Raw genomic sequence first — 11,028 nt, 5'->3', positions numbered from 1 at the left:
GCTGGCCCGCCTCAGGAGCCAGGATGGCATGGGGCTGGGGACGCACCCTCGGGCCTCCAGTCCCTGCCTTGCCCCGGCAGCCTGGATGGAGCAGAATCCACTGCAGAGAGGGCAGAGCGGGTGGCCTGGGCCCCCCAGCCAGTCCTGCCCTCCCTGAGCTCCGGGGGTGGTGCCCCCGAGCTCTGGTCACACACCTCCACGGGTGTCCAGGGGAGAGAGGCGGGCAGCAGGCAAGGTGACTATGCCCCCTCCACACACACCCAAAGGGAATGAGGGACCCTCAAGGTCTCGCCTGACCCCCGCTCGCCCACCCACCATCCCCACCCCCTGGCCCACCGCGTCCTGCTCCCCACCCAGGAGCTCAGCTCCAGCACCTCACATTGCCACGGCCCAGCCTTGGGGTGGGGGGGGGAAGGAGTGTGCTCACTGCCAGCAGGGGCCAAGGAATGGGGGGCCCTGGGAGAACAGTGTGGGGAGGGCCGCGCCCGCTTCCTCCTCGCCACCCTGCGGTGTCCTCGCTTCCTGTTCTTGACACAGCGTGGCTCAGAGCGGGCGGCCCTCTTTCCAATCCCCTCCCGCCCCCCATGTGATCCCCAGGGCCCCGCTGTCCCCTGATGGAAACACTGGAGGGGCTGGGGGCCTGTGGAGGCGGAGGTCACTGCCCACAGGGTCAGTAGGCATCCCCAGACCCCTGCCCCTCCTCCCCATCTCAGCACCAGAGCAGACTGCTACCCCAGCTGTGCCAGGCCTCCTCTCATGGGATCCCCCAGAGGAGCACAGGCGAGAGAAGGAGGGCCGTGGTTGAGGGGCAGCTCAGGAAGGAGCCAGGAGCAAGGGCCGGGCCAGGGGCCTGCAGAGCCCGAAAGCGCCATCCTGCTCTCCACATCAGCCCACCCCAGGGCCAGCAGAAGGCCGCCCCTCCCCATCGCCCCCTCTGCGGGCCCACCCCCTGCCTATTGCACCTCATTTCTTTCCTGCTGTCATCATTTGACAGCTGAATCAGAGACGGGGGCGTGAGAGGGGTGTGGGGAATGTCACCAGGTAAGAGATGAGCCGGCCGGGAGCACGCACCCGCCAGGCCCCTGGCCACCAGGAGGCCTGCGGGCGAGGCAGAGGCCAGGCAGAGAGGTCTTGGATTTGGGGGCCGCCCCCAGACCCCAGGCTCCAGATGCCCCAGCAGCGAAGGAGACCCGGGAGTTCCCTGATGTGAGAGCCAGAGACCATCTACTCTCTGTAAGTCTCTGAGCAGATGGCAGGGTTCTGGGAGGAGGCCTGGAAGGGGCTGGGGCCAGGGGAAGGCCCTCAGCGCCTCTGACCAGCTGTCTCCACTACGTGCTTCCAGGGTGGCTGGCCTAGTGCAGACTAGAGGCAGCTCGGGGCCTGGGGACCACCTTCCGGCCTGGCCTCACATTCCCCATCATGGAGCAAGGATGCCTGCCTCCCCTTTCCCCCACCCCATCCCAAGTCTGTGCCCACTTCTGCCTGGGCCTGGCCGGGAATTCCCAAGGCTTGGAGGAGCTCAGGCCTCCAGGGTGAGGGGCTGAGGGGCAGAGAAGCAGAAATCAGTTTCTGGACAAGGTCAGCGGGAGCAGGAGCACCTGGGCCTCTACGCGGGCCAGCCCAGAGCTGGGTCGGCTGAGCTCTGCCCAGCAAGCAGGCTGGACGTGGCGAGGACCCCAGGGAGAAGGGCTGCAGGAGGAACAGGGCTCAGGGGCTCAGGAACTCAGGGATCGGGTCGAGGTGGTCAGAGACAGCCTGGCGCCTCGTCCATTCCCAGGGAGCTGGGCCTCGGGCCACGGCAGCGATGCTGGGACACTGCCTGCCGGCCCCCAGCAGGGCAGAGGCAGGAGGCACCGACCCCTGGTGGTGGCAGCACGCAGCTGGGTGTGCGTGGGTGGCAGTGAGGAGGGGCGGAGGGAGGAAGCTGGCTTCCTGAAGTCTTCTCAGCCCTCAAAGACAGACCGACAGACAGACAGACAGCTGGAAAGAGGCACACGGGGGACACAGCTGCTTCAGTAAGTCCCTGAACTGGGGGTGGAGGGGTCCTGCGGGCCTGGGGTGGTGCAGACCTGGGGAGACAGGAGGGCCCCTCCGAGGAGGATGTGCAAGAGGGCGCCTGGGGTCACGGTGCCTGGATGGGGAGTGGGTGCTGAGCAGCCGATGTGCAGGAGGGGGCGGGCAGGGTTCCGCAGGGAGACCAGGGGCAGAGGAGCCCCGCCGGCCGCCCACCGCGGAGAGTCTTTCTGCCTCCCGCACCTGCACACCCGCTCCTGCCCTCACCTCAGTCCCTGGGCTCAGCAACTCCAACACCCCCACCCCACCTCGGAAGCTGGGACCCTGGCTCTGGAAGATGGGGACTGTCCCCAGAGGAGGGGCCCCGCCACGTCCGCGCCCCAAGTTGTGCCCCCAGCTGTTGCCTCCCCACGCGCTGTCGCTCAAGGGCTTGGTGAGGCCATTTCCTGTGACGGTTACAGAGGCGGGATGGGGGGATGGGCAGAGGAGGAAGGAAACACCCCCAGCCTACCTCCCTGGACAGAGACCCCCAAAGCCAGCATGGCCCCGGGAGTGGGATCGCCAGCAGTCAGGCCAGCAGCCTGCATGCCGGGCCCCCTGTGGCTCCAAGGCTCACGAGGCCTCCACCTTCTTGTCCAGAGGAGGCCCACGTAGACCCAGAGGTGCCGTCTCAGCCGTGGCCCTTCCCTCATACAGACCTTGTCTGCTCCTCCCTCACTGTCGCCCCAGCTTAGGGCCCGAGCGGCCCCTCCCCCTCCCCCTCCTTCTGGATGCTTCCCCATCCTCACCCACAACCTCCACCCTTTATCTTGTCCAGACTGCCACGGCCCGGGGTCCCCTTGCAGAGATCCTGGCCTCCCCACAGTGAGAAAGCCACCACTTGCTGGGGAACAGAAGACACCCCAGTGCAAACAGAGGCGCCGCAGGGCAGGAGGCTGGCCTGGGCCTGGCAGCCTCCCTCTGGCCTGTCAGGCAGCCCGGAGGTCCAAGCTCATGGCTGAGTGAGCTTCCCCAGCATGGTCCAGGCCCGCGGGGGACGTCCCAGAGCACAGCTGCCAGTCTCACCTTCGCCTTGGGGGCAGCCATGACCCAGCCTCCGCCCGACCAGGCACCACCCAAGAAGCACGTGCGGCTGCAGGAGAGGTGAGACCTTCTGTGGGGGGCCTTCCCAGCCCCCCGCCCTGCCTGCTCCCCCCCCCACTGCCTCTCCAGCCTGGAAAGGAAGCCAGATGTGCTCATTTGCATGCCCTTTACACGTCTGGGGCACCAAGCGTGTGCCTGGGCCCCAAACCCCAGGTCGGCTTGAGCAGCCCTGGCGTGGGGGCCTGGAAGGAGGGCCAGGAACGGGAGGTGGGGGCAGCCGGGCTCAGGGCTGCCTGCTCTGGCGCACATGGGATGGGGCCTGGCGGGGCCCTGGGCCAAGGGGAGGACGAGGAGTGGCCTCCCGGGCCCAGAACAGCCAGAAGGCGGGCGTGAGGGGCTCACCGCCATCCGTGCTGCAGGCGGGGCTCCAACGTCTCTCTGACACTGGACGTGCGGTCCCTGGGGGCCGTGGAGCCAGTCTGCTGCGTGAGCACGCCCCGCGAGGTCACCCTGCACTTCCTGCGCACAGCCGGGCACCCCCTCACCCGCTGGACCCTGCAGCACCAGCCGCCCAGCCCCAAGCAGCTGGAAGAGGAGTTCCTGGTAAGAACGTGGGGTCCCCTGGAAGCCACTGCAGCCCCTGGCCTCGCCCCATTATGGCCTGCGGGCCTATGCCATCTGGGAGCCCTTAGGGAAGAGAGCTCTGGGGCTCCAGGAAGGAGCTCGCCCAGGCTCCCTCTTCTGCCCTCCACCCCATCCAGACCCATGTCTTGAGGCCAGGAGGGAGTGGCCAGGGCCCAGCTCTGCTAGGCCAGGTGGAGGGAGAGGAGGCTTGGAAGGGGCTGGCTGTTCACTCCTCCCTCCCCTGCCAGAAGATCCCCTCAAACTTCGTCAGCCCTGAAGAGCTGAATGTTCCTGGCCACGCCTCCAAGGACCGATACAAGACCATCTTGCCAAGTAAGAACTCCGGTAGGGCCTGGGGGCAGGGCGCAGTCCCTGGGGCCAGAGAAGTTCCAAAGGCAAGACACAAAGCCTCAGCCAGGGAGAGCTGCCTTCGTGGGGCCTCCTCTTTCGGCCGAGAAATACACACAGCTGGACCTGGCCGGGGACAAAGGAGCAGCCACCACACCAGGATAAGAACAGGGCAGCACTGTGGCCAGCACTGCCCAGGAGGACCCCAGGAAGTTGATCTATGGTGCTATGATCCACATTTTACACATGAGGAAACTGAGTCACAGAGAAGTTGAGTAACTTGCCCAAGGTCACACAGCCAGTTGAACCAAACCTTCTTCCCAGCTCAGGTTTGCAGGGGAAGAGGCCCCATCAGGATGGGCCCACAGGAGAGGGCTCTGAGAATCCCGGGCGGAGGCAGGGCAGCGCTGGCGAGAGGACAGTGGCAAGACTGGAGCTGTGAGGGGTCGACCCTGCAGGCTTGACACACCCAGGGTCAGACCCTCTTTTATTTCAGAGGCAGGTGTGGGATCCTCTGGCCATGAGACCCAGGGAGACTCTCTCCCATCCAAGCAGCCTTATCTGGCTAACCCGCCTCCAGCAACCTCGTCTGGAGGCTGCAGCCCCCTGACTTGCCTGTTCTGATCTTCCCAGTGTCCTCGCCCTCTGCTGCCTGGGCTGATCAAGGGGCTAGACCCCAGGTACACTCTGTCCAGACCAGCTGGCCCTGGGGAGCCGGTCCCCTCTCCTTTCCCCCACAAACCAGCTTCATCCGACTTAGACTTGGAGAAAGGCCTCCCCTTGGAAGGAGAGGCTAACATGCCCTGTGGCGGAATGAAGCCTGAGTCTGGGCCCAGGCGTGACTTCGGTCAAGTCGCTCATCTGAATCCCGTGGTCACCATCAGGACAAATTCTCCCTGCACAGCACCTCTCTCCCCGTTCCTCGTGGTCCAGCCCTCTTCTGCACCTCGCTATCTCCAGACTAGCATTCAGGGCTGCCCTCTCCTCTCTAGGCCGCTCCGCCCAGCACCACCTCGTTAACCTTCCCAGCTACTGCTTGGGTCACGGCATTCCACTGCTCAGGATCATTCTGTGGCTCCCTACTGTCTGCACATGAAATAATCCCACAGGCATCGGGCCAGCTGCTGTACACAGGGACCACGCAAGCCCAGCAAGCTCCTCTTCCCACCTTTGACCTGTGGCCCTGCTGCTTTTCATTTCCTAGACCCCCAGAGCCGCGTCTGTCTGGGCCGGGCACAGAGCCAGGAGGACGGGGACTACATCAACGCCAACTACATCCGGGTGAGTCGCCGGCAGGGATGGGATGGGGGGGCGTGTCCCGAGACCCCCCCAGGACGCTTCCCAGCGTAGCTGGAGGTTTGGGCTCCCCGTGTCTGGGCTTCAACACCCCCGCTGCCGTGGCCCGGGGCCAAGCCTCCAGGCCTCCAGGATGCCCCCTGGGAGCACAGAGCAGACATCAAATGATGCTGGAATAAGACCTCTGGTGCCCTATGTCCCCCCTGTCAGCCTGGCCCTGCCAGCCTCTCAGCATGGAGGGCAGCACGGTCCAGCCCCCTTGACTGCCAGGTCTGCGCGGGAGCGTGCGGGCCGGCCCCTTCTCCCTCTCTCTCTCCCTCGCTGCTCCTCACGCGTCCCCTCATTTGTGGAGGCAGAGGGCCACCAAGGTCGACTTACTCAGTCACAGGGAGCCGGTGGCCAGCAGAGGTGGGAGGCAGTGGGTGTGAGGGCAGTGCCCTCTGGCGGCTCAGAGTGGATAGCACAACGGCCGGGTGCAGGGAAGTGACCAGCCCTCGTGCCTGGGGACACATGGTCGCCCATCTGCCCGTGGAAACCAGGTGAACAGGGTCTGGATTTCACTGGCTCTGGAGGGTGGGGAGCTGAGGATTCTGAAGGGGAGAAGAAAAGGCTACATCTTGCTACTAAACACACAAAGTAACACGTAAGTGTGAAACATCCACTCAACAAGCGTTGCCCTGCCTTCTCCGCACTTTGTAGATGGCAGCAAGTGGGGGAGGGGACGAACGTCACAGAGGCCCTGGCCCTCAACACACTCTGCTGAGTGTCGCCCGCACCTCACACCTGCTAGAAACTACCCCTGATTTGCAGGCAAGACACAGGGGGCTGTCGGCAGCAGAACCAGGCTTGGAAGTCAGGTGCCCCTCATTCAGACACACGGCTGCCGGTGTGCGTGTCTGTGCTCCTGTGTGTCCAGGGGCGCATGCTCCCCGCCCTCAGCCTGACCCCAACCTGCAGCCCCTGGGCTCTGGCCTCACCGCCCACCCTTCTCCGTGCCTCTGCCGCAGGGCTACGGTGGGAAGGACAGGGCCTACATTGCGACCCAGGGCCCCATGCCCAACACCGTGTCGGACTTCTGGGAGATGGTGTGGCAGGAGGAGGTGGAGCTCGTCATCATGCTCACTCGGCTCCGAGAGGGCAAGGAGGTAGGCAGCCAGGACGCTGCCCCCAGTGAGCCCAGAAATGGCTGCACCCCGCCCCAACGCAGCCAGCCTTGCTCGGGGCAGCTCAGGACACCTGTACACCCCAAAATACACCACCTGGAGGCCAGCCACAGCTGCAGAGGCGGGGACACTTTATCTGCAGGCGTCAAGCTCAAGACAGCCCAGCCCTCTAGCTGGGGTGGACATGGTGGGGGACCCCATTCCCCTCTCTGCTGCCCTGGTCCCCACTCCAGCCCACAGACCCTCCCCTTCTGACTCCCAGCTCCCTCCCTCCCAGAAATGTGTCCACTACTGGCCCACAGAAGAGGAAACCTACGGGCCCTTCCACATTTGCACCCAAGACATGAGAGAGTGCTCAGAATACACGGTGCGGCAGCTCACTGTCCAGGTACCTCTCTGGTTCGCGGGGACGTCGGGACACCCCTTAGCCTCTGGGGACTGGGGCCGACCTCCACTGAGAGTCAGGGGTTTGCTCACCCAAACCTGCCGGAATTCACACCTGAAAGATGCCCCTGAGGCCCAGAGAAAGAGGGACAGGGATGCTGTCCTCAGGGAGCCTCCGGTCCCGCAGGACAGTGCCAACAAGCCACATGGGCGCCTGTGCCAAAGAGCCAGGAGGAGGGCGGGGGTGCTCCAGGGGTCAGTGGTTTGCACAACAACGTGCAGAAGTGCCTAGAAGCTCGCCTATTACTGTGGAGTGTCTCCTACTCCTCAAAGCACTTCTGCATGGATTCACTGTCCTCGGAGCATCACTGTCCCCATTTTCAAGGTTAAGAACTCGAACTTGGGTCTCACCCTCCCCTCATACTGTTCTCTCCCCACATTTCAGAGGAGGGAGTGGTCGAGCACCTTGGGCAGGACAAGGCTGGTTCTCTGCTCGGGGTCCATGGCTGCGCCGGGTCACTCAGCCCTGGCACCAGAGAAGGTGGACAGTGCCTTCGTCCTGTTCCCAGTTCTCATGCCTTGTCCCCTCCCAGTACCAGGAGGAGTGCCGGTCTGTGAAACACATCCTCTTCTCGGCCTGGCCTGACCACCAGACCCCAGAATCAGCTGGGCCCCTGCTGCGACTGGTGGCTGAGGTGGAGGACAGCCCAGAGACAGCGGCCAGCACTGGGCCCATCGTGGTCCACTGCAGGTACGTCTCCCCTCTGCAGCAGCCCTTCCCTCCCACTGGGCCTCTCCTAGGAAGGGTCTAGGCAGAGCGGGGCTGGGCAGGCCTAGTTCTCACCTGGACAGGAACCTCTAGGTCATTAAGCAGGCACTTCTCTCTTCCTTCCTGCTGCAGAACCCGGGCACAGTCCAGAGAGGCAGCTCCCATTAAGCTGGGGGAGGAGAGGGACATGGTGTCGGGACCTCATCTATTCATCTCCCACACGTCTACTGAAAACCTCATTGTCAGGTGTAGTGTTAGGTGCTAAGGAGACAGCTGTAAACAAGGCAGTCTGGTGGGGAAGATGGCAGATAAACAAACAGGTGATGAGAGAATGATGTGGGTGAGGGGCACAGGACAAAGTCACCTAACTCAGACTTTGACGAGAGAAGGTCTTCCAGGAAAAGGGACCTCCAAGCCAAGCTAAGACCTGGAAGGTGAATTAGCCAAGGGTAGTGGAGGGGAGCCTCCCAGGCAGGCAAAGCAGCACGTGCAAAGGTCCAGAGGTGCAATTCAGAAACTGATGGGTTGCTGAGAGTGGAGTTAGAGAGTGCAGGCCTGGGGGCCATGGGGGGACAGGGATGAGAGACGAGGCTGGAAGGCAAGTGCAGGCCCACTGATGAGGGGGCTTGCAGGACTGGCCAAGAAGCCTGAATTTGCCATTTAAAAGAATACTTAGGCCACAAGCAAAAAAAGTGGATTGGGGTGGAGTAGGGGGAGATGCAGGGGGCAGATTTAAAATAAGGAAAACATTTGGGAGTGCATACCCTAAACAGAAGGCAGAGCCCAGGGCACAGACAGAGCATCTGGAACCTCCGCCCCACAGGGGACACCTGGACACAGTGAGGGGGTCAGGAGTGGCTCCCATCAGCCGTCCACGTGGGAAGACTTCCCACGGGAGGGGGGCCTGAGAAGACTTTGGAATCAAGGGCAAGACAGACTGGAGGAGAGAGACTGGGCAGGACTGAGGGGGCCACGGGAGCAAGAGCAGCTGTGAAGACGAGTGACCATTAGGGAAGGGGCCCCATGTGGGCGCTGCCGGCTGGAAGCCGCTGTCTACCACCCGTCAAAATGTCCCCAGGGACCGGAGGGTGACCTGGGGTAGGTCTAGAGTGGGGCTGTGAGGAGCGTGACCTCCTCCAACGCCAGGCTCAGCCTGTGCAGGTAGCACTACTTCCCCCAACGCCACGCCCGGATAGAGTGCCCTTGGTCCCCACCACCTTCTCTATAGTGTGGGGCCTGCTCCCGGCCCACCCGGCCCCCTGTGACCTCCCCACCCTCCCCTGGCTACACCCAGTGCAGGGATCGGCCGCACCGGCTGCTTCATCGCCACCCGAATTGGCTGCCAGCAGCTGAAGGCCCGAGGGGAGGTGGACATTCTGGGCATCGTGTGCCAACTGCGGCTGGACAGGTGGGTCCGTGCACGTCACCGGGACTGAGACACGAACAGGGTCACCGATGCCTCTCGGGGGCCGAGTACCCACAGGTGCGGCGGCACCTCCCGTGAGACAGGAAGGGCCCTTTTGCTTAAAGAGATGCTTCTTCTGCAGCTCACGCCCAGAAAGGCGTCTCTACCTAGAACTTTAGCTCTCGGGGGTGCCTAGAGTTAGGCCCCTCCCCATAGGATGCTGCCGCCTGAACGGACCCCTTGCTCACAGTCTGGGTGCCTCTCCCCACAGGGGGGGCATGATCCAGACGGCGGAGCAGTACCAGTTCCTGCACCACACCTTGGCCTTGTACGCTGCCCAGCTGCCGGAGGAGCCCAGCCCCTGACCCCTGGTGCCCTCCCCGGCCCAGGGGGCTGCCCCCTCCCGCCAGGCCTGGAAAGATGGGTCTGAGGAAAGCAGGCCTCGTGACCTGGGGGACCCCTGGGGTGGGCATGGGAATGGGTGCTCCTTAGATGGGTGCCGCTTCCTCCAAGGGCCCCAAGTGGACCCTCGGGGGACCCCCATGTCTCTCTGAGCCTAAAGCCAGGGGCTGACACTTACACCAGAGCTGGAAAGAGGCCCAGGTGCCCTGGTCTCTGAAATGCCACATAAGCGCCAGCCTCTCCCTCCGAAATGGATGTTAAATGCTTTGCTGCCATCAGGAGAAAGCAGTCCGAGGGGCCCCCAGAAGCCGTTCCAGCTCCACTCCCTCCCCAGGGCCAGCAAGAAAGGGACCCCAAGATCATCCTCCACCCATGCCCTGCCCAGCAACAGGCCAAGCGCCCAAGCTGGGGAAAGTCTGGTCCTCCTTGGTCAAGTCCTCAGCCTCCTCTCAGTGACTCTCTGCTTCCTCAGCCCACATCTGTGAGGCTGAACACCCCACAAAGAGAACAAGGACCCAGACTCCCCCAGGTCCACACATGTGTCCAGGGAGCAGGCTACAGAGGTGAACCAGCCAGACAGTTGAAATCTCTGGAAGATGGAAAGTGTGGGGACCCCTTGGAGGCCTAGATGGCGGCCTGCACCTCCGTAACTGCCAGCCACCAGCCGCCAGCTCCTCCCTAGGGAGACCCTCTGCCTGCCTTCTGACCTCAGTGGGGGCTGCAAGTACCCAGGAAGCACACAGGAAACGGGATGAGGGAGCTGGGAGCTCGGCCTGATTACAGACAACCAGCCTGCCACACCCTCCGCCCTGCAGAGCACGCAAGGGACAGCGTGGCTATTTCAGGAGCAACCTGGCTTAAAGCACCCTATGCAGACCCAGGGGCTTGGGCTGAACCAGGACCCCTCACGTCTACCCAACCGGGCAAACTCTCTTCCGAGTCTCACATCAACACAACGTCCAGGGTTAGACCCATCTCAGGGCTGAACTCTGCTCCCCAGGGAGGCCTCCAAATCCTTGGTCCTCGAACCCAAAACAGGCTGCTACGGGGGGAGGAAAGCAGCCTCCGGCTCTCCAGGCGCTGGGCCCTGGCACTGCCTTCGCGATGCCGGTCCTCCATGGAACCCCCGGGAGCTGGATCCCGGACAGCAGCTGGGCCTCTCGCGCGGATGTCTCTCCCGAAGACCGTGCAGCGTTGGAGCTGAGGCTGACGTTCTTGGCGCTTCTGCTTGGCCTCCTCACCCCCCACCAGGGAGTGGGCTAACCCACACAGGAACCTCCCCAGCCCTGTGAGAGGCACCCTGGGGCCTGTGGAGCTGGGCGCAGAGCCCTCAGGTGCCCAAGCCTGTCCTGAGCTCAGACCCTGCGGGACGAAAAGCACCACACGGGCCCACAGCACCCCCACCCTGGGTCCTGCTGCCCCGTTCCACTCCAGAGCTCAGGGAGCAGACCCGGAAAGACCCCAGGTGGGAAAATAAAGGCTTGTCAGACGGCTGAGTCAGTCCTTCTTTCCATCGTCTTCTCGGGCCTCCGGAGCCTCTT

The 11,028-nt window shown here is 63.6% G+C and overlaps 1 protein-coding gene across 1 annotated transcript; it reads left to right on the top strand.

Moving 5' to 3' along the window:
* Window positions 1–2,021: 2,021 nt before the first annotated feature.
* On the top strand, window positions 2,022–10,982 carry PTPN7 (protein tyrosine phosphatase non-receptor type 7). Its single transcript, XM_032466908.1, is given in 11 exon segments — window positions 2,022–2,446; window positions 2,831–3,074; window positions 3,077–3,156; window positions 3,516–3,699; window positions 3,969–4,053; window positions 5,273–5,349; window positions 6,372–6,509; window positions 6,805–6,915; window positions 7,505–7,662; window positions 8,975–9,088; window positions 9,357–10,982. Coding segments are annotated over 10 exon segments (1,086 nt in total). The 5' UTR covers window positions 2,022–2,446; window positions 2,831–3,029; the 3' UTR covers window positions 9,451–10,982.
* Window positions 10,983–11,028: the final 46 nt, after the last annotated feature.

The sequence above is a fragment of the Camelus ferus genome, chromosome 23 (assembly GCF_009834535.1).
Source record: "Camelus ferus isolate YT-003-E chromosome 23, BCGSAC_Cfer_1.0, whole genome shotgun sequence".
Classification (NCBI taxonomy): Eukaryota; Metazoa; Chordata; class Mammalia; order Artiodactyla; family Camelidae; genus Camelus; species Camelus ferus.
The sequence above is the reverse complement of the archived record's forward strand: the minus strand, read 5'-3'. Positions and strand labels throughout refer to the sequence as shown.